The sequence below is a fragment of the Tachysurus vachellii genome, chromosome 2 (assembly GCF_030014155.1).
Source record: "Tachysurus vachellii isolate PV-2020 chromosome 2, HZAU_Pvac_v1, whole genome shotgun sequence".
Lineage (NCBI taxonomy): Eukaryota > Metazoa > Chordata > Actinopteri > Siluriformes > Bagridae > Tachysurus > Tachysurus vachellii.
The window spans coordinates 24128258-24150508 of record NC_083461.1 but is presented as its reverse complement, the minus strand read 5'-3'; the positions used below and the strand labels follow the sequence as shown (position 1 = coordinate 24150508).

General features: G+C 39.2%; 1 protein-coding gene across 2 annotated transcripts; it reads right to left on the bottom strand.

The window, feature by feature from the left end:
- Positions 1–331: 331 nt before the first annotated feature.
- On the bottom strand, positions 332–8377 carry kif22 (kinesin family member 22). 2 transcript variants are annotated; one of them, XM_060863938.1, is made up of 13 exons: positions 8227–8377; positions 7495–7687; positions 6149–6276; positions 5228–5382; positions 4711–4920; positions 4055–4448; positions 3848–3965; positions 2880–3000; positions 2581–2782; positions 2257–2339; positions 816–1037; positions 657–716; positions 332–569 (listed from the first exon to the last, which is right to left on the bottom strand). In XM_060863938.1, the coding sequence occupies exons 2-13, from the start codon at positions 7683–7685 to the stop codon at positions 540–542; spliced, it is 1914 nt and encodes a 637-aa protein (XP_060719921.1). In that variant the 5' UTR covers positions 7686–7687; positions 8227–8377; the 3' UTR covers positions 332–539. The 2 variants fall into 2 exon arrangements, with proteins under 2 accessions (XP_060719921.1, XP_060719920.1); XM_060863937.1 differs by having other exon boundaries at positions 338–569; positions 3848–3968.
- Between the last annotated feature and the right edge of the window lie 13874 nt (positions 8378–22251).

The window sequence follows — 22251 nt, the reverse complement described above, 5'->3', positions numbered from 1 at the left end:
AAAACACTCGCAGTGACTCATCTCTCTGTTGGGATAAGTAGGCAGAAAACAGGCAATACCCAGGGAAAAGTCATTATAACAGTACAAAATATTTTCTTTATGCATATTTACTTAGCAACACTGTGGCTAATTATATTAGACAGATCATTACAGTATGTTACCATCAGGCCGAGAGATTCAGACAGGCAGGAAATGGCAATGTTTTGCCTTTCATAGATTAAACAAGTCCAGACAAACAGAATCGTAATAAGTGAGACCACGAAGAACAAATAAAACTGACAAGTGCAGCGAGGCTCTGCAGCAGCTTTTATTAAGAAGCATGTTTAGTACTCCATTAAATCACGCCGTAAATATATAGTGACACTTAAATACAAGCCTTAAATGAAACATCACAAAAAATGTAAAAAAAAAAAAAAAAAAGTTAAAAAAATATATGTACAGATATTCATGATAAAAAAACAACAAAAAAATCTTCACAAGTGGTGTCTCAATCCGCAGCACTTTGTCGGCATTCACCCCGTTCGCTCGCCCGCCCTCGTTCACTTCCCCATCGCACTTAGAATGTTGGCCTGTGGAGAAATAAATAAAATATTAAAATTTAACAAACATGAAATACACCAGTGCACTGATTTATTTACTGTTTTGTGTAGTCTTACCTTAATAAAAGACGAAAAACGTTTCTCTGTAATGCCTTCGATTTTCTTTAAATCTTCCACCTGATAAGAGGACATTTAAAACCGAGTGAATATCAACACTGAAAAAGCTCATGTTTCAAACTACTGATGTTAACCCATAGCTTTTTTTTAATCTCTAACCTGTGTGAAGTCTCCATTGATTTCCCTCCAGCCCAGGATGAGTTTGGCCTTCTTGTCCCCAATGAGTTGCAGACTCTTCAGCTCTTTGAGCGAGCCTGAGTTGAGCGTCTGGAGAATCTTTTTCTTGGACTGGTTTAATAATGACGAGTCCAACCTTGACTCCCAGTTTGCCTCTTCGTCACAGGCTGGTTCCAGACCGCTGTTCTCCTTACCCTCCGAGATCTGGAGAAAGAAATGTTGAAGAAATCGTGATTATGCAAAATCACTGATTATTAATTCTAACGGTTAATAATCACACAAGCCTAGGAGAGCATGTGTCTTTAGAAATGTCGCAATATCGTTATTCAAAGTCAGGCTCTTAAATGGTTATGGTCTATTGTAGCAAGTCCATCCGGGTTGATGGTGGGTTTTTAAGTGATTCAGCAGTAAAGCAAAGTAAAGTAAACACTACACTGAAAACTTTAGGATTTCAGGCTTTATTCTCAGGCATTTACTTCTAGAGGTGTTAACCTTCTGTATAAGATCTGACAATTTTTAGGTGAGAAAAAGTCTGCCTCCTCTTGTTTTATTTGATAATCCTTTTCAGTGTCTTGCCAATTCAGCATTTCTGTATTCTATGTTCGTGACACGTTCGTGTACGTGACACAGCAACGGTTGTGAGCGTTTTTCTTGCCTACAAATTAAGTGTTCTCTTGCTAAGTTCTGTTCTATTGTTGAACACATCTACACTTACTTGTGAAATTCTAGAGGACAGAAGGTTTTGTGCCAAAATGTCTTGGTATTTGGAGCTATTCGTTTTCCCATCCATCTTGACAAGTGCCGCTGAACAATCTGAGGTGAAGGGAAGAGACCCCAAAGCATAATGCTACCACCACCATGCTTCACTGTCTGTATGGTGTTCCTTGAATGATGCTCTGTTTTGCTTTTGCGCAGAATGTACCTTTAAGAATTAAAGCCAAAAATTTCAACCTTTGTCTCGTCAGATCGAACACATTTCCCACATGGTTTGGGACGACTGAATGGCATCTCTTCTCATAATTCAGACAGGCTTGCATATTTAGTTATTTTACTAACCCTAACGGCATTGGTCTTGCCCCCTTACCACACAGTTCAGAATGGCTGCATTTCAAAAAATCCTGTAAGTCGTTCAGTGTTTCTGTTGGCCTCTTTGGAGCCTCCCCGATAAATTTTCTCCTTATACTCTCATCAACATTGGAAGGTTGTCCTCCACTTGGTGGTTTTGAAAGTGTTCCATAGTTCATTCAGTGCCTTCGATATTCTATTATACCGCTCTCCTAATTGGTACATTTCAACGTTATGTCTGTTTCTTTGGCAGCACTTTATAACCCGAGGTTCTCAGCAGAATGCTATGGCTTGATTTAACGGCTGCCTTTTAAGTGCTTTTAATCAGAATCACTTTAATTGATGGAACTTAACTTGCCTCAGTCTTGTGTTTATTCTTCTTGCTGACAGTTCGAGAAGTCTTGCAGACCACAGCACAATCCTGCAAGGGCTGAACGGACACTGGGCATACAACAAAAAAAGGCATATAAAGGATACGCACAAATAGCAACCTACTGCCAAAGAACTGATTTATATAGATTGCGTGTTGATCGCCTATCGTGCCATCATGCATGTGCAACATTGTCAGCACCTTCTGCGTATCCCACAACCCACCCCAGTACTAAAAATACTGTTCTACATTACAGAATATTATGTATTCTGAATATATACATTCCCTCTCACCCCTACCTGTAGATCTTACCCTGTAATGGGGTGACAATTGCCTGTTGTTTCTTGGGTCTCGCTGAAACGGACTGTTTGCGCTGGAGGGGCAGCAGATCTGTTTTGAAGAGAGATAAGCTACTTGCCGTGTCCCTTTCGTCTTTCAGACCGTTCTGGCCTCCCGTTAGTTTGTCCAACATCTCGGCCTTCTCCTCCAGCTCCTTTTGTTTCTCCTTCAATCTCTTTATGGAAACAGAGGAAAGCACTTTTGTGTAATACAGAACCAGAGCTACATCAGACTGACTATAATTCATAAAGGAATATTTAGTATTCAGGAACCTGTATCTCTTTGCGGGACTGGGCAACAGTTTTGAGCAGCTTGAGTCTCTCTCTCTCTGGGGTGCCCAACATCATTTTCTCCAGAGCCATAAGTCTGTCCAATACTGAGGAATCCCCTGGGCTGAAAGACGAGAAAGTCAGAAGAAATGCCATCATCACTATGCTAAGCTGCTATGACTTATTTCTAACAGTTTCATCCAAACCTTTTAATGCAAAAATCATTACAAATTGATGGACACAGAAACATGTCTTCCCCAACAATGAACCAAGAGGTACAAAGAAACTCTGATTTTTCACTAAGAGGATACATTGTTTTAAGCACCAGCTACCAAATCATGGCCTACTGCACAAGGCCAGGACCTGTTAAAAGTGCTTTCTGTGTACAGCCACATTTCTCTAACAGTACAGAAGTGTTTTTACACATTGAAGACAATGATGGTTTATCTGATGTGCTTCAGATAAGCGTCCAAAACTAAACAATTTTGGAACATGAATTATGGAACGCTCTCTTTCAGGTCGTTAAAAAGGTTTTACATGTCTGGGAACAAGAAAGAAGGTTTTTATCCTCCCATTAAAATGTTCTGTTGACTCTCTAATAAAACTGATTCCTGGGATCCTAAAACATTTCTTAGTCACTCTGTTTTAATGGTAGTTAGAACACACTAGAAGCCTTTATTTTTCATCACATATACATTACATAACAGTGAAATTCTCTCTTTGAATATCCCAACTTTGCAGGTTGGGGTCAGAGCACAGAGTCAGCCATGATACAGCACCATTGCAGCAGAGAGAGTTAAGGGCCTTTCTCAAGGACCCAACAGCTTGAACCCTGATCCTCCAATCAACAACCCGGAGCCTTAACTACCGAGTCACCACTGCCCCTATTAGTTGTTACAATATCTGCACATTTCACTGCATGCTCAGTACTGGTGATGGCCCTTAAACCCAAACTGATCTAGACAACATACCTGTGAGGGTGTGTGAGTGGCGGCGACGTCTGTTCCTCTTTCTTGCCATCCTTCAGCTTCTTATTCTGGGGTTCTCCTGATCCCCCAGCTTCTTGCTCCTCTCTGGACCTCTTTCCTGCTGCTGAAACAAATTAATCCACATCCCTACTGAATAAATGCATTTGACCAGATAAACAAACCGAACCTAGAGCTTTGAATAACGCTCACCATTCGTCGGGGCCATGACCGTCTCTCTGACAAACGGCTTGTTGACGATTTGCTTGGATTTGGCGGCAAAGTTGAGGGCGGTGAAGGTATCGAAATAGTACTTGTATTCCGGGGCAATGTTTGTGATCATGACTGAATGAGCTGAACCACCCAGTGAGTCCTGTAAAAGACGAGTGAGCTTGCTATCCCTGTAGGGCACACGCCCCCCAGTCCCTGTGTTTAGACAGTCCACAACCTTGCTGAGCGTGAAGAGAGACAAGTTTATGGCACCGCTCTCTTTCAAGCGGATGCCCTGGTTTCCTGTGCGCCGGTTGTCCTCAGAGCCAGCGAGATCCACGAGATATAGCTTCCCTGTCTGCTGGCGGTGAGGAGGAACACGCTGACATTTTACCACCTGAGACACAAGTGAAGAAGAGCAAGATGGGCATTATCATATAGAGAAGGACCTGGTTACCAGATTAGACATCATGTTTTCACCCTAAGGTTTCCACAGCAGGCACAAAAAAGCCAGGGGAGTTTTTTTTTTTTAGGGAGAACATTGCTTTTAGCACCAGCTACCAAATCATGGTCTACCACACAGAGACCACAACCTGTTAAGATGCTTTGAGTAAAAAGGAGCATGCAGCTACGGGGGGGGGCAGCACCAATGACGGTACCTTGATGAGGAGGATGGCGTGACTGCGGCTGGAGCGCTGGTTGAGTTTGGTAGAGGCTGTGGTGCGATTCAGACTGGCTGGCACAAAGTGGGTGTGAAAATCAGAAAAAGACGAGAGGGACGTGTGTGTCAAGCCTGGAATGATGATGTTTTTATCCTTGTCTTCACGGATCGGAAGATCCTGAGAGCTGGGGGACAAAAGGTCCAAAACCTGCGAGCACAGAACAAACGGCAGATCAAATCACAAATAATTAAACTGATAGCGAACAACGTTATATACAATTTAAACCGGCTCACACTTTCAAGTTTGCAAATTAAAGTGAAAACAAAATGCCATCAGTGCAAAGAAACACTACTTCATTTGAGTTTTCAGTTTTCTTTTTAGATTGTGGGAAACTAGACTGACTACAGATCACCAGAAAACAAACTACATGGGTACCAAACTATGTGGGCATGAGTAAGATTTTGTGACATGTGTGGTGAGAAAGATGAAGAAAGCCATAATATCAGAGTATTACCTTTTCATTGTAGATTTCTAGATACGACATGCCCACAGAGAACTCCCATTCATCCTGGTCCTTCACTTGAGTGCGCACCAGTTGGAAAACCTCACGAACAGCTCTGGGGATCACACCTGGCTGCTCCTGACTGCCCAGCATCGTGTGGGTCTTTCCTACAGGAAAAATGAGCAATATATTGCCCTTAATTATCTGGTACAGTAAAGAGCTAGAAAATTTACAGAGACTCAAAATAATATGAACAAAAAACTGCATAAAAGAAAGAAAGAAAGAAAGAATTTCTTTAGACGGTGCTTGTATAACGACTTCGGCTACCGAAATTACAGTAGGATTATAATTGGAAGTATGGAGCAGGTAAGCATGAGCTTGTGATAACTCTGGTTACACTTTCTACCCATGCAAACATCCAGTCACACTTCCGTATACATGTAAATCTATGCTAAGGAGCGCATCTATCCAAAAATGCCTCCTTGTTTTTAGCCCACGATGTCTTCATTTTCATGATGTTTATTCATTTGTTTTTTTTTTTTGGAAATCCAAGTCACACATCCATGGCTTATATTCGAAAGGAAAAGTAGACTATGCCACTGCTCAACCCTCCTTGCTCCAGGGGTGCTGTATCATAGCTGCCCCTGCACTCTGACCCCAACCTCCTCAGTTGGGGTATGTGAAGAAAAGAATTCCACTGTGCTGTAATGTATATGGGGCAATAATAAAGGCTTCTATGCCCCGTTCTATCTATCTATCTATCTATCTATCTATCTTTTCTGTTTAAAGCAGATTTCAAATATTGGGTGTACTATGTTTTGAAATGAAAATTTTCCTAGGTTTTGAGTAACGGGAAAAGGGAAGGAAAATAAGGGGAAGAAAAACAGTTATAAAAAAAAGCAACTTTTCAGTAACAAATCCATATAATCTTACCAGCTCCGGTGGGTCCGTAAGCAAAGACGCTAGCATTCTGACCATTAAGAATGTGAGGAATAATGGACTTCACTGAAGACAAGAAGACTTCCTGTTGAGTTGTCTGCTCTCCATGGAACACATCAAACCTACACAAAAGTACAAGATCTTAAAGCGAACACCAAATAAATCCAGATCGTCAACATTAAAACACCAGACAAACAGGAAAGACGGATTACAAATGTTTTCTCCTCGACCGTCTCCAGCAGGTACATTAAGAGCCAGTGGATGAGTTAAGAGAGAGAGAAACCTGATCTCAGCACCAGCTACCAAATCAGGGCCTACACACACAGACCCAGACCTGTTAAGATGCTTTAGGTACAACCCAGTCTCATGGCAGTTCGTTAGTCACGAAAATTTAATCTATTGAAAATTTAATCGCGAATTCTCCTTCATTGCGCTCAAACCACTTCCCAGGTAATGTTACTTGAATGTAATGGTCAGATTTGAGAATCAAATAAATCGGATGGTCATGACATCGTATTGTTGAATGATCAAGCACACTTTCGTGTTTATGTGTTGAAAAAAAGATGAGGAGATCATTAAAAGAGAAACGGCGATGGGTCGTCATGTAGTTTACGTATTCAACACAGAAAAGGTAGATAAACTAGTAGTAGTATTTAGTTTACTGTCTGATTTGACACACCAAATAGATGGGAAAGTGAAGTGAAGTGACATGACATACAGCTAAGTACGGTGACCCATACTCAGAATTCGTTCTCTGCATTTAACCCATCCAAAGTGCACACACACAGCAGTGAACACACTCGGACAGTGGGCAGCCATTTACGCTGCGGCGCCCAGGGAGCAGCTGAAAGGGGATTCGGTACCTTGCTCAACGGCACCTCAGTCGTGGTATTGCCGGCCCAAGACTCGAACCCACAACCTTAGGGTTAGGAGTCAAACTCTCTAACCATTAGGCCACGACTAACCAATGGCTTTTCTCAGAAAAGAAACCATAGCACAATGGTTAGTACCCTACAGAATATAAAGCATTAAAAACAAGGATAAAATCTTCTGGTTAAATGCTGAGTAATGTAGTGCTTAAAGTTTTAAAATGAATAACAAATGATCAAAAACAATGCTTGAGTGGCAGAAAGAAAAACCTGGTGCAGACACAAAAGATGCTTCCTATTGAAATACATTAGATCGAAAGTCGTGCTGAGTGACACGTAAAAAAAAGGGAAATTCGTGTCCACGAACACGAATCAATAGATTACATTTCGTGACTATGTGACGATCTGCAGTGAGACTAGGTTTATCAGGTAATGACAACGTTGGATAGTAAGTAAAACGTCCAAACTAACTGATACTGCAGAGTCTCAGTGGCGTTTCTCCAGTTGACAAGATCCAGAGTTTGAGGTCCAAGCCCTCGGACACAGGGTCCTTCACCTTTCTCATCTTGTTTGTCCATGTAGGGCCGCAGCCGAACCGCTACTCGAACCCGGGCGGTCCGTTTGGACCCAACGGCGTCATTCAGGGCAACACGCTGTGCCATTTCTAACGGAGATACACAAACATGGCAGCGATTTAAGTTCAAAGTGTTTATTGTCATATGCACAGACAGAAAGCATGTTTCCCTGCACAATGAAATTCTTACTTTGTCGTCCACACTAAATGTCATACAGTAAAGTAAAAAATAAAATAGAATAAAAAATAAGAGCAAAAAAAATAAAAGCAACAAAACAAAATAAAGATGAGGTACAGTTCGTAACAGAGGCAATAAAAAGTGAGGTAGTGCAGTTCTGAATAAGGCAATAAAGTGAAGTAGCGCATTATTACACCAGTTAGTTAGCGACCTAAAACAGCTAGTTAACAACTAGTTACAGTTAACAACAGTTGCAATCTTCAGTTTTAGCAGATTAACTCATTATTAACAGAGTAATGTAAGATAGCACGTTTCTAATCTAATGACTCCATGTCCGATACCACAGGAGTTTTAGACCTCGGTTCATCGTGTTAGCTTTAATGCTAATCGTTTATGCTAAGCTAACTGGCTAAGCTTCCTGCTGGACGTTTGTACGTACACACAAACTTACCAATTGTCTCGAACACTACGTTTCCCGACGCTTGTAAACGCTCCTGCGCGAAACCGGTTAAAATAATTAATGTTATTGGTTTATAACATGAGAGGTTTTTTGTTTTTTTTTTAGGGAGAAGGGATTTCTATTGTACGCGCGTACCACCAGAGACAACAGCTATTTTCAAATGTAATGTGCCCGCCCACTTACTGGGTAACGGACCAATCCGCTGCCGACTTACACGCACGCGCATTACCTTCGACGGTACTATGGGGTTAATGGGCATTTACAAAGCATTTTGTCCCTCATTAGGGTTCAAGCGCGAAGCGCTGGAAACCTATTGTTTTTGTTAGGATTTTTATTATTAGGGTTCAAGCGTGAAGCGCTGGAAACCTATTGTTTTTGTTAGGATTATTATTATTATTATTATTATTATTATTATTCCGCCCTACAAATGATCGTGCAGCCCAAACCGTAAGGCCTAGAGAGCTCAAACTTGGTCAGATGGTAGTACTGGTCACAGTTACTCAGGGCCAAAATCCCAGCGGAATCGGACAATCTGTTTGTGCCCATAGGTCCAAAAACCCAATTTTGTGCTGACTCGTAAGGCAAAGTCTCAGAATCAGAATCAGAATGGTCTTTATTGGCAAGTATGTTTTCATACTTCGTTTTGCTTCGCACGAGGATTGTAGACTCACCGATATGACTTTGTTTATTTGTCACTTTGTGTATGTGAAAATCCTTTAAGGCCTTAAACTCCCTAAAGGCCTTAAACGCTTGAACCCGGGAAATGCTGCTTGCAGCTTTAATTATTATTATTATTATTATTATTATTATTATTATTATTATTATTATTAGGGTTCAAGCGCGAAGCGCTGGAAACCTATTGTTTTTGTTAGGATTTTTATTATTATTATTAGGGTTCAAGCGCGAAGCGCTGGAAACCTATTGTTTTTGTTAGGATTATTATTATTATTATTATTATTATTATTATTATTATTATTCCGCCCTAGAAACGGTCGTGCAGCCCAAACCGTAAGGCCTAGAGAGCTCAAACTTGGTCAGATGGTAGTACTGGTCACAGTTACTCAGGGCCAAAATCTCAGCAGAATCGGACAATTTGGGGCACTAACCCCTAAAACCCCTATGTCCAAATCTCAAGTGCTTTATATCATTGGAATCCTTGGCTCATGACTTAAAAAACGTATATCTCCAATTTCAGTTCTGCCATTAAATTTTTTCGCTATCGCGCATTTTATCCGAAACCTACTTTTGCTAACTAGTCCTAGGTTTTTCACCTGATCAAGACCAATCCAGTGCAGTAATATTCTCTGGAGTCTCAAAGACAATAATTTTTGAAAAAAAAGTCGAAATTTTGATTCAGGGTCCTTAAGAGGCCCCAAAAAGTTTGGACTGTGAGGAGCCAGTTTTACTAAAATGTCAATGACTCAAGAATTAAATGAGCTATCAACACCAAACTTGGGACACATGTGAAAGAGGTCAAACTGAGGTCACAGTTCTCACTTCCGCCATTAAGTTCTTCATTTCCGCCATTAAATTTTTTCGCTATCGCGCATTTTATCCGAAACCTACTTTTGCTAACTAGTCCTAGGTTTTTCGCCTGATCGAGACCAATCCAGTGCAGTAATATTCTCTGGAGTCTCAATGTCAACAATCTTCGAAAAAAAATTTCAAAAAATTTTCAAAAAACTTCGAAATTTTGATTCAGGGTCCTTAAGGGGCCCCAAAACGTTTGGACTGTGAGGAGCCAGTTTTACTAAAATGTCAATAACTCAAGAACTAAATGAGCTATCAACACCAAACCTGGTACACATGTGAAAGAGGTCAAACTGAGGTCACAGTTCAAAAACCGTGGCGATTGTTTGTTCTTGTTCTCTCTCTCTCTCTCTTTGCTCCACTATCTATCTTTTCAGATCCCTACCATTGGACATCTCCTGTCAATCTTCATTATCCTTTTAGGCCTTAAACTCCCTAAAGGCCTTAAACGCTTGAACCCGGGAAATGCTGCTTGCAGCTTTAATTATTAGGGTTCAAGCGCGAAGCGCTGGAAACCTATTGTTTTTGTTAGGATTTTTATTATTATTATTATTATTATTATTATTATTATTATTATTATTATTCCGCCCTAGAAACGGTCGTGCAGCCCAAACTGTAAGGCCTAGAGAGCTCAAACTTGGTCAGATGGTAGTACTGGTCACAGTTACTCAGGGCCAAGGACTCAGCAGAATCGGCCAATTTGGGGCGCTTCAGCGCCCCTCAACGCGTTTGTGCCCATAACTCCTAAACCGTATGTCCAAATCTCAAGTGCTTTATATCATTGGAATCCTTGGCTCATTACTTAAAAAATGTATATCTCCGATTTCATTTCCGCCATTAAATTTCTTTGCTATAGTGCATTTTGTCTGAAACCTACTTTTGCGACCTAGTCCTAGGTTTTTCGCCTGATCGAGACCAATCCAGTGCAGTAATATTCTCTGGAGTCTCAATGTCAATAATTATCGAAAAAAAAGTCGAAATTTTGATTCAGGGTCCTTAAGGGGCCCCAAAACGTTCGGACTGTGAGGAGCCAGTTTTACTAAAATGTCAATAACTCAAGAACTAAATGAGCTATCAACACCAAACTTGGGACATACTGTATGTGAAAGAGGTCAAACTGAGGTCACAGTTCAAAAACCACTTGGTGGCGCTATAACGGAAAAATCACTAAAAACAGCCCTTTTTAAAAAAAAGGCCACCAGCAGTCCAAAAACCCAATTTTGTGCTGACTCGTAAGGCAAAGTCTCAGAATCAGAATCAGAATCAGAAGGGTCTTTATTGCCAAGTATGTACCGATATGACTTTGTTTATTTTAGGGAAAACTGGACAGGTGAGTACTTCACATGACATATATTGTGCAACACGTTGGTAAGCTTTTCTGTATTAGAGACACTAGGTTAGGAGCGGGTGCCACCCTCTGTAACTTGCGGGTCACTTTGTGTATGTGAAAATCCTTTAAGGCCTTAAACTCCCTAAAGGCCTTAAACGCTTGAACCCGGGAAATGCTGCTTGCAGCTTTAATTTTTATTATTTTCAATAATAATTCCACAATAATAATAATCATAATAATTTGATTAACTTTGATAATTTGATACTGACATTCTGTCACACTTTATGTCATATATTATTGACATGTTTACATTGCATTACACTTCTTTATTGTATCTATCCAAAGGCCTTAAACTTTAAAGGCCTTAAATTTTTTCGCTATCGCGCATTTTATCCGAAACTTACTTTTGCTAACTAGTCCTAGGTTTTTCGCCTGATCAAGACCAATCCAGTGCAGTAATATTCTCTGGAGTCTCAAAGACAATAATTTTCAAAAAAAAGTCGAAATTTTGATTCAGGGTCCTTAAGGGGCCCCAAAAAGTTTGGACTGTGAGGAGCCAGTTTTACTAAAATGTCAATAACTCAAGAATTAAATGAGCTATCAACACCAAACCTGGTACACATGTGAAAGAGGTCAAACTGAGGTCACAGTTCAAAAACCGTGGCGATTGTTTGTTCTTGTTCTCTCTCTCTCTCTCTTTGCTCCACTATCTATCTTTTCAGATCCCTACCATTGGACATCTCCTGTCAATCTTCATTATCCTTTTAGGCCTTAAACTCCCTAAAGGCTTTAAACGCTTGAACCCGGGAAATGCTGCTTGCAGCTTTAATTATTAGGGTTCAAGCGTGAAGCGCTGGAAACCTATTGTTTTTGTTAGGATTTTTATTATTATTATTATTATTCCGCCCTAGAAACGGTCGTGCAGCCCAAACCGTAAGGCCTAGAGAGCTCAAACTTGGTCAGATGGTAGTACTGGTCACAGTTACTCAGGGCCAAAATCTCAGCGGAATCGGACAATTTGGGGTGCTTCAAAAACCGCAGCGATTGGCCACTTGGTGGTGCTATAACGGAAAAATCACTAAAAACAGCCATTTTTAAAAAAAAGCCCTCTAGCGCCACCAACAGTCCAAAAACCCAATTTTGTGCAAAGATTCTGATTCTGAGAAAGATTCTGATTCTCGAGGGTATTCTGATGACGTCACGTGTAGCCCAGCCCCCAAAATTAGCGAAATCAAAAAGTTAGCACAACATGGACATGTCATATATCAAAACACTCAGCACGATGAGGGGAACTGACGTCACGTGTAGCCCCGCCCCCAAAATTAGCGAAATCTAAAAGTTAGTACAACATGGACATGTGACATAATCATCAAAACACTCAGCACGATGAGGGGAATTTGGCACGTGCAAGCACATTCACATTTTCTTCAGGAAATGACTTGCGGGTCACTCGTTCTGCATCTGGGTGCTTGTGTTTCTTCGCTTTATGGATATGACTTTGTTTATTTTAGGGAAAACTGGACGGGTGAGTACTTCACATGACATATATTGTGGCACCCTCTGTAGCATGACATATGTAGCATGACATGACATATATTGTGGCACCCTCTGTAACTTGCGGGTCACTTTGTGTATGTGAAAATCCTTTAAGGCCTTAAACTCACTAAAGGCCTTAAACGCTTGCACCCGGGAAATGCTGCTTGCAGCTTTAATTATTATTATTATTGTTAGGGTTCAAGCGCGAAGCGCTGGAAACCTATTGTTTTTGTTAGGATTTTTATTATTATTATTATTATTATTATTATTATTATTATTATTATTATTATTCCGCCCTAGAAACGGTCGTGCAGCCCAAACTGTAAGGCCTAGAGAGCTCAAACTTGGTCAGATGGTAGTACTGGTCACAGTTACTCAGGGCCAAGGACTCAGCAGAATCGGCCAATTTGGGGCGCTTCAGCGCCCCTCAACGCGTTTGTGCCCATAACTCCTAAACCGTATGTCCAAATCTCAAGTGCTTTATATCATTGGAATCCTTGGCTCATTACTTAAAAAATGTATATCTCCGATTTCATTTCCGCCATTAAATTTCTTTGCTATAGTGCATTTTGTCTGAAACCTACTTTTTTGCGACCTAGTCCTAGGTTTTTCGCCTGATCGAGACCAATCCAGTGCCGTAATATTCTCTGGAGTCTCAATGTCAATAATTATCGAAAAAAAAGTCGAAATTTTGATTCAGGGTCCTTAAGGGGCCCCAAAACGTTTGGACTGTGAGGAGCCAGTTTTACTAAAATGTCAATAACTCAAGAACTAAATGAGCTATCAACACCAAACTTGGGACATACTGTATGTGAAAGAGGTCAAACTGAGGTCACAGTTCAAAAACCACTTGGTGGCGCTATAACGGAAAAATCACTAAAAACAGCCCTTTTTAAAAAAAAGGCCACCAGCAGTCCAAAAACCCAATTTTGTGCTGACTCGTTAGGCAAAGTCTCAGAATCAGAATCAGAATCAGAAGGGTCTTTATTGCCAAGTATGTACCGATATGACTTTGTTTATTTTAGGGAAAACTGGACAGGTGAGTACTTCACATGACATATCTTGTGCAACACGTTGGTAAGCTTTTCTGTATTAGAGACACTAGGTTAGGAGCGGGTGCCACCCTCTGTAACTTGCGGGTCACTTTGTGTATGTGAAAATCCTTTAAGGCCTTAAACTCCCTAAAGGCCTTAAACGCTTGAACCCGGGAAATGCTGCTTGCAGCTTTAATTTTTATTATTTTCAATAATAATTCCACAATAATAATAATCATAATAATTTGATTAACTTTGATAATTTGATACTGACATTCTGTCGCACTTTGTCATATATTATTGACATGTTTACATTGCATTACACTTCTTTACACCCTCTCATTATATACAAATCCTTGTTTAACTATAGCTCAATAACTTATTTATACCTATATAATTCTATCTATATAAATATGTACATACTTATTTATACCTATTCATAATTTACAGTAACTGACTTTAGTTTATTGCCATCACCTTGACTGGATACTAAAAACAGTGCTACCTACTGACCAAATAATCAATACTCTTGTGTTTCTCAGACAAACATGATCAATCTCAGTCATAAATCTTATCTTAAAGAATCTATTACTAATCAACACCTCACACTCCTTGGTATCGGTAAATATCCATAAATATCAACAACGTGACATGACTTTAAATGTAAAAGTTACTTTATTAAAAATTCTTCATAAGCAACGCATAGCATAAATATGCCTTTCGTATGTACACAATGGAAACACAAACACAATATGCCTTATTTATCTTTTTGTTTTATATAAAATATTAATGCTTTATAAATCTTTACAACTAGGCTCTTTATTTCAATCAGGATCCAAGTTCGTCTATGTGCAAATCAATTTTACAGAGTGAAGGTTTACTTTCGTGCTAATAAATACAGAACTATTATAATAACTAAAAGTCTGTACAATCTACTGTCCCCCATTTATAGTAATATACGGTAAGATGAGTATAGATGGCAGTATTATGACAAAAAGACAACATGGTATAACAGAAATTAATAATTATTAGGGTTCAAGCGTGAAGCGCTGGAAACCTATTGTTTTTGTTAGGATTTTTATTATTATTATTATTATTCCGCCCTAGAAACGGTCGTGCAGCCCAAACCGTAAGGCCTAGAGAGCTCAAACTTGGTCAGATGGTAGTACTGGTCACAGTTACTCAGGGCCAAAATCTCAGCGGAATCGGACAATTTGGGGTGCTTCAAAAACCGCAGCGATTGGCCACTTGGTGGTGCTATAACGGAAAAATCACTAAAAACAGCCATTTTTAAAAAAAAGCCCTCTAGCGCCACCAACAGTCCAAAAACCCAATTTTGTGCAAAGATTCTGATTCTGAGAAAGATTCTGATTCTCGAGGGTATTCTGATGACGTCACGTGTAGCCCAGCCCCCAAAATTAGCGAAATCAAAAAGTTAGCACAACATGGACATGTCATATATCAAAACACTCAGCACGATGAGGGGAACTGACGTCACGTGTAGCCCCGCCCCCAAAATTAGCGAAATCTAAAAGTTAGTACAACATGGACATGTGACATAATCATCAAAACACTCAGCACGATGAGGGGAATTTGGCACGTGCAAGCACATTCACATTTTCTTCAGGAAATGACTTGCGGGTCACTCGTTCTGCATCTGGGTGCTTGTGTTTCTTCGCTTTATGGATATGACTTTGTTTATTTTAGGGAAAACTGGACGGGTGAGTACTTCACATGACATATATTGTGGCACCCTCTGTAGCATGACATATGTAGCATGACATGACATATATTGTGGCACCCTCTGTAACTTGCGGGTCACTTTGTGTATGTGAAAATCCTTTAAGGCCTTAAACTCACTAAAGGCCTTAAACGCTTGCACCCGGGAAATGCTGCTTGCAGCTTTAATTATTATTATTATTGTTAGGGTTCAAGCGCGAAGCGCTGGAAACCTATTGTTTTTGTTAGGATTTTTATTATTATTATTATTATTATTATTATTATTATTATTATTATTATTATTATTATTATTATTCCGCCCTAGAAACGGTCGTGCAGCCCAAACTGTAAGGCCTAGAGAGCTCAAACTTGGTCAGATGGTAGTACTGGTCACAGTTACTCAGGGCCAAGGACTCAGCAGAATCGGCCAATTTGGGGCGCTTCAGCGCCCCTCAACGCGTTTGTGCCCATAACTCCTAAACCGTATGTCCAAATCTCAAGTGCTTTATATCATTGGAATCCTTGGCTCATTACTTAAAAAATGTATATCTCCGATTTCATTTCCGCCATTAAATTTCTTTGCTATAGTGCATTTTGTCTGAAACCTACTTTTTTGCGACCTAGTCCTAGGTTTTTCGCCTGATCGAGACCAATCCAGTGCCGTAATATTCTCTGGAGTCTCAATGTCAATAATTATCGAAAAAAAAGTCGAAATTTTGATTCAGGGTCCTTAAGGGGCCCCAAAACGTTTGGACTGTGAGGAGCCAGTTTTACTAAAATGTCAATAACTCAAGAACTAAATGAGCTATCAACACCAAACTTGGGACATACTGTATGTGAAAGAGGTCAAACTGAGGTCACAGTTCAAAAACCACTTGGTGGCGCTATAACGGAAAAATCACTAAAAACAGCCCTTTTTAAAAAAAAGGCCACCAGCAGTCCAAAAACCCAATTTTGTGCTGACTCGTTAGGCAAAGTCTCAGAATCAGAATCAGAATCAGAAGGGTCTTTATTGCCAAGTATGTACCGATATGACTTTGTTTATTTTAGGGAAAACTGGACAGGTGAGTACTTCACATGACATATCTTGTGCAACACGTTGGTAAGCTTTTCTGTATTAGAGACACTAGGTTAGGAGCGGGTGCCACCCTCTGTAACTTGCGGGTCACTTTGTGTATGTGAAAATCCTTTAAGGCCTTAAACTCCCTAAAGGCCTTAAACGCTTGAACCCGGGAAATGCTGCTTGCAGCTTTAATTTTTATTATTTTCAATAATAATTCCACAATAATAATAATCATAATAATTTGATTAACTTTGATAATTTGATACTGACATTCTGTCGCACTTTGTCATATATTATTGACATGTTTACATTGCATTACACTTCTTTACACCCTCTCATTATATACAAATCCTTGTTTAACTATAGCTCAATAACTTATTTATACCTATATAATTCTATCTATATAAATATGTACATACTTATTTATACCTATTCATAATTTACAGTAACTGACTTTAGTTTATTGCCATCACCTTGACTGGATACTAAAAACAGTGCTACCTACTGACCAAATAATCAATACTCTTGTGTTTCTCAGACAAACATGATCAATCTCAGTCATAAATCTTATCTTAAAGAATCTATTACTAATCAACACCTCACACTCCTTGGTATCGGTAAATATCCATAAATATCAACAACGTGACATGACTTTAAATGTAAAAGTTACTTTATTAAAAATTCTTCATAAGCAACGCATAGCATAAATATGCCTTTCGTATGTACACAATGGAAACACAAACACAATATGCCTTATTTATCTTTTTGTTTTATATAAAATATTAATGCTTTATAAATCTTTACAACTAGGCTCTTTATTTCAATCAGGATCCAAGTTCGTCTATGTGCAAATCAATTTTACAGAGTGAAGGTTTACTTTCGTGCTAATAAATACAGAACTATTATAATAACTAAAAGTCTGTACAATCTACTGTCCCCCATTTATAGTAATATACGGTAAGATGAGTATAGATGGCAGTATTATGACAAAAAGACAACATGGTATAACAGAAATTAATAATTATTAGGGTTCAAGCGTGAAGCGCTGGAAACCTATTGTTTTTGTTAGGATTTTTATTATTATTATTATTATTCCGCCCTAGAAACGGTCGTGCAGCCCAAACCGTAAGGCCTAGAGAGCTCAAACTTGGTCAGATGGTAGTACTGGTCACAGTTACTCAGGGCCAAAATCTCAGCGGAATCGGACAATTTGGGGTGCTTCAAAAACCGCAGCGATTGGCCACTTGGTGGTGCTATAACGGAAAAATCACTAAAAACAGCCATTTTTAAAAAAAAGCCCTCTAGCGCCACCAACAGTCCAAAAACCCAATTTTGTGCAAAGATTCTGATTCTGAGAAAGATTCTGATTCTCGAGGGTATTCTGATGACGTCACGTGTAGCCCAGCCCCCAAAATTAGCGAAATCTAAAAGTTAGTACAACATGGACATGTGACATAATCATCAAAACACTCAGCACGATGAGGGGAATTTGGCACGTGCAAGCACATTCACATTTTCTTCAGGAAATGACTTGCGGGTCACTCGTTCTGCATCTGGGTGCTTGTGTTTCTTCGCTTTATGGATATGACTTTGTTTATTTTAGGGAAAACTGGACGGGTGAGTACTTCACATGACATATATTGTGGCACCCTCTGTAGCATGACATATGTAGCATGACATGACATATATTGTGGCACCCTCTGTAACTTGCGGGTCACTTTGTGTATGTGAAAATCCTTTAAGGCCTTAAACTCACTAAAGGCCTTAAACGCTTGCACCCGGGAAATGCTGCTTGCAGCTTTAATTATTATTATTATTGTTAGGGTTCAAGCGCGAAGCGCTGGAAACCTATTGTTTTTGTTAGGATTTTTATTATTATTATTATTATTATTATTATTATTATTATTATTATTATTATTATTATTATTATTCCGCCCTAGAAACGGTCGTGCAGCCCAAACTGTAAGGCCTAGAGAGCTCAAACTTGGTCAGATGGTAGTACTGGTCACAGTTACTCAGGGCCAAGGACTCAGCAGAATCGGCCAATTTGGGGCGCTTCAGCGCCCCTCAACGCGTTTGTGCCCATAACTCCTAAACCGTATGTCCAAATCTCAAGTGCTTTATATCATTGGAATCCTTGGCTCATTACTTAAAAAATGTATATCTCCGATTTCATTTCCGCCATTAAATTTCTTTGCTATAGTGCATTTTGTCTGAAACCTACTTTTTTGCGACCTAGTCCTAGGTTTTTCGCCTGATCGAGACCAATCCAGTGCCGTAATATTCTCTGGAGTCTCAATGTCAATAATTATCGAAAAAAAAGTCGAAATTTTGATTCAGGGTCCTTAAGGGGCCCCAAAACGTTTGGACTGTGAGGAGCCAGTTTTACTAAAATGTCAATAACTCAAGAACTAAATGAGCTATCAACACCAAACTTGGGACATACTGTATGTGAAAGAGGTCAAACTGAGGTCACAGTTCAAAAACCACTTGGTGGCGCTATAACGGAAAAATCACTAAAAACAGCCCTTTTTAAAAAAAAGGCCACCAGCAGTCCAAAAACCCAATTTTGTGCTGACTCGTTAGGCAAAGTCTCAGAATCAGAATCAGAATCAGAAGGGTCTTTATTGCCAAGTATGTACCGATATGACTTTGTTTATTTTAGGGAAAACTGGACAGGTGAGTACTTCACATGACATATCTTGTGCAACACGTTGGTAAGCTTTTCTGTATTAGAGACACTAGGTTAGGAGCGGGTGCCACCCTCTGTAACTTGCGGGTCACTTTGTGTATGTGAAAATCCTTTAAGGCCTTAAACTCCCTAAAGGCCTTAAACGCTTGAACCCGGGAAATGCTGCTTGCAGCTTTAATTTTTATTATTTTCAATAATAATTCCACAATAATAATAATCATAATAATTTGATTAACTTTGATAATTTGATACTGACATTCTGTCGCACTTTGTCATATATTATTGACATGTTTACATTGCATTACACTTCTTTACACCCTCTCATTATATACAAATCCTTGTTTAACTATAGCTCAATAACTTATTTATACCTATATAATTCTATCTATATAAATATGTACATACTTATTTATACCTATTCATAATTTACAGTAACTGACTTTAGTTTATTGCCATCACCTTGACTGGATACTAAAAACAGTGCTACCTACTGACCAAATAATCAATACTCTTGTGTTTCTCAGACAAACATGATCAATCTCAGTCATAAATCTTATCTTAAAGAATCTATTACTAATCAACACCTCACACTCCTTGGTATCGGTAAATATCCATAAATATCAACAACGTGACATGACTTTAAATGTAAAAGTTACTTTATTAAAAATTCTTCATAAGCAACGCATAGCATAAATATGCCTTTCGTATGTACACAATGGAAACACAAACACAATATGCCTTATTTATCTTTTTGTTTTATATAAAATATTAATGCTTTATAAATCTTTACAACTAGGCTCTTTATTTCAATCAGGATCCAAGTTCGTCTATGTGCAAATCAATTTTACAGAGTGAAGGTTTACTTTCGTGCTAATAAATACAGAACTATTATAATAACTAAAAGTCTGTACAATCTACTGTCCCCCATTTATAGTAATATACGGTAAGATGAGTATAGATGGCAGTATTATGACAAAAAGACAACATGGTATAACAGAAATTAATAATTATTAGGGTTCAAGCGTGAAGCGCTGGAAACCTATTGTTTTTGTTAGGATTTTTATTATTATTATTATTATTCCGCCCTAGAAACGGTCGTGCAGCCCAAACCGTAAGGCCTAGAGAGCTCAAACTTGGTCAGATGGTAGTACTGGTCACAGTTACTCAGGGCCAAAATCTCAGCGGAATCGGACAATTTGGGGCGCTTCAAAAACCGCAGCGATTGGCCACTTGGTGGTGCTATAACGGAAAAATCACTAAAAACAGCCATTTTTAAAAAAAAGCCCTCTAGCGCCACCAACAGTCCAAAAACCCAATTTTGTGCAAAGATTCTGATTCTGAGAAAGATTCTGATTCTCGAGGGTATTCTGATGACGTCACGTGTAGCCCAGCCCCCAAAATTAGCGAAATCTAAAAGTTAGTACAACATGGACATGTGACATAATCATCAAAACACTCAGCACGATGAGGGGAATTTGGCACGTGCAAGCACATTCACATTTTCTTCAGGAAATGACTTGCGGGTCACTCGTTCTGCATCTGGGTGCTTGTGTTTCTTCGCTTTATGGATATGACTTTGTTTATTTTAGGGAAAACTGGACGGGTGAGTACTTCACATGACATATATTGTGGCACCCTCTGTAGCATGACATATGTAGCATGACATGACATATATTGTGGCACCCTCTGTAACTTGCGGGTCACTTTGTGTATGTGAAAATCCTTTAAGGCCTTAAACTCACTAAAGGCCTTAAACGCTTGCACCCGGGAAATGCTGCTTGCAGCTTTAATTATTATTATTATTGTTAGGGTTCAAGCGCGAAGCGCTGGAAACCTATTGTTTTTGTTAGGATTTTTATTATTATTATTATTATTATTATTATTATTATTATTATTATTATTATTATTATTATTATTCCGCCCTAGAAACGGTCGTGCAGCCCAAACTGTAAGGCCTAGAGAGCTCAAACTTGGTCAGATGGTAGTACTGGTCACAGTTACTCAGGGCCAAGGACTCAGCAGAATCGGCCAATTTGGGGCGCTTCAGCGCCCCTCAACGCGTTTGTGCCCATAACTCCTAAACCGTATGTCCAAATCTCAAGTGCTTTATATCATTGGAATCCTTGGCTCATTACTTAAAAAATGTATATCTCCGATTTCATTTCCGCCATTAAATTTCTTTGCTATAGTGCATTTTGTCTGAAACCTACTTTTTTGCGACCTAGTCCTAGGTTTTTCGCCTGATCGAGACCAATCCAGTGCCGTAATATTCTCTGGAGTCTCAATGTCAATAATTATCGAAAAAAAAGTCGAAATTTTGATTCAGGGTCCTTAAGGGGCCCCAAAACGTTTGGACTGTGAGGAGCCAGTTTTACTAAAATGTCAATAACTCAAGAACTAAATGAGCTATCAACACCAAACTTGGGACATACTGTATGTGAAAGAGGTCAAACTGAGGTCACAGTTCAAAAACCACTTGGTGGCGCTATAACGGAAAAATCACTAAAAACAGCCCTTTTTAAAAAAAAGGCCACCAGCAGTCCAAAAACCCAATTTTGTGCTGACTCGTTAGGCAAAGTCTCAGAATCAGAATCAGAATCAGAAGGGTCTTTATTGCCAAGTATGTACCGATATGACTTTGTTTATTTTAGGGAAAACTGGACAGGTGAGTACTTCACATGACATATCTTGTGCAACACGTTGGTAAGCTTTTCTGTATTAGAGACACTAGGTTAGGAGCGGGTGCCACCCTCTGTAACTTGCGGGTCACTTTGTGTATGTGAAAATCCTTTAAGGCCTTAAACTCCCTAAAGGCCTTAAACGCTTGAACCCGGGAAATGCTGCTTGCAGCTTTAATTTTTATTATTTTCAATAATAATTCCACAATAATAATAATCATAATAATTTGATTAACTTTGATAATTTGATACTGACATTCTGTCGCACTTTGTCATATATTATTGACATGTTTACATTGCATTACACTTCTTTACACCCTCTCATTATATACAAATCCTTGTTTAACTATAGCTCAATAACTTATTTATACCTATATAATTCTATCTATATAAATATGTACATACTTATTTATACCTATTCATAATTTACAGTA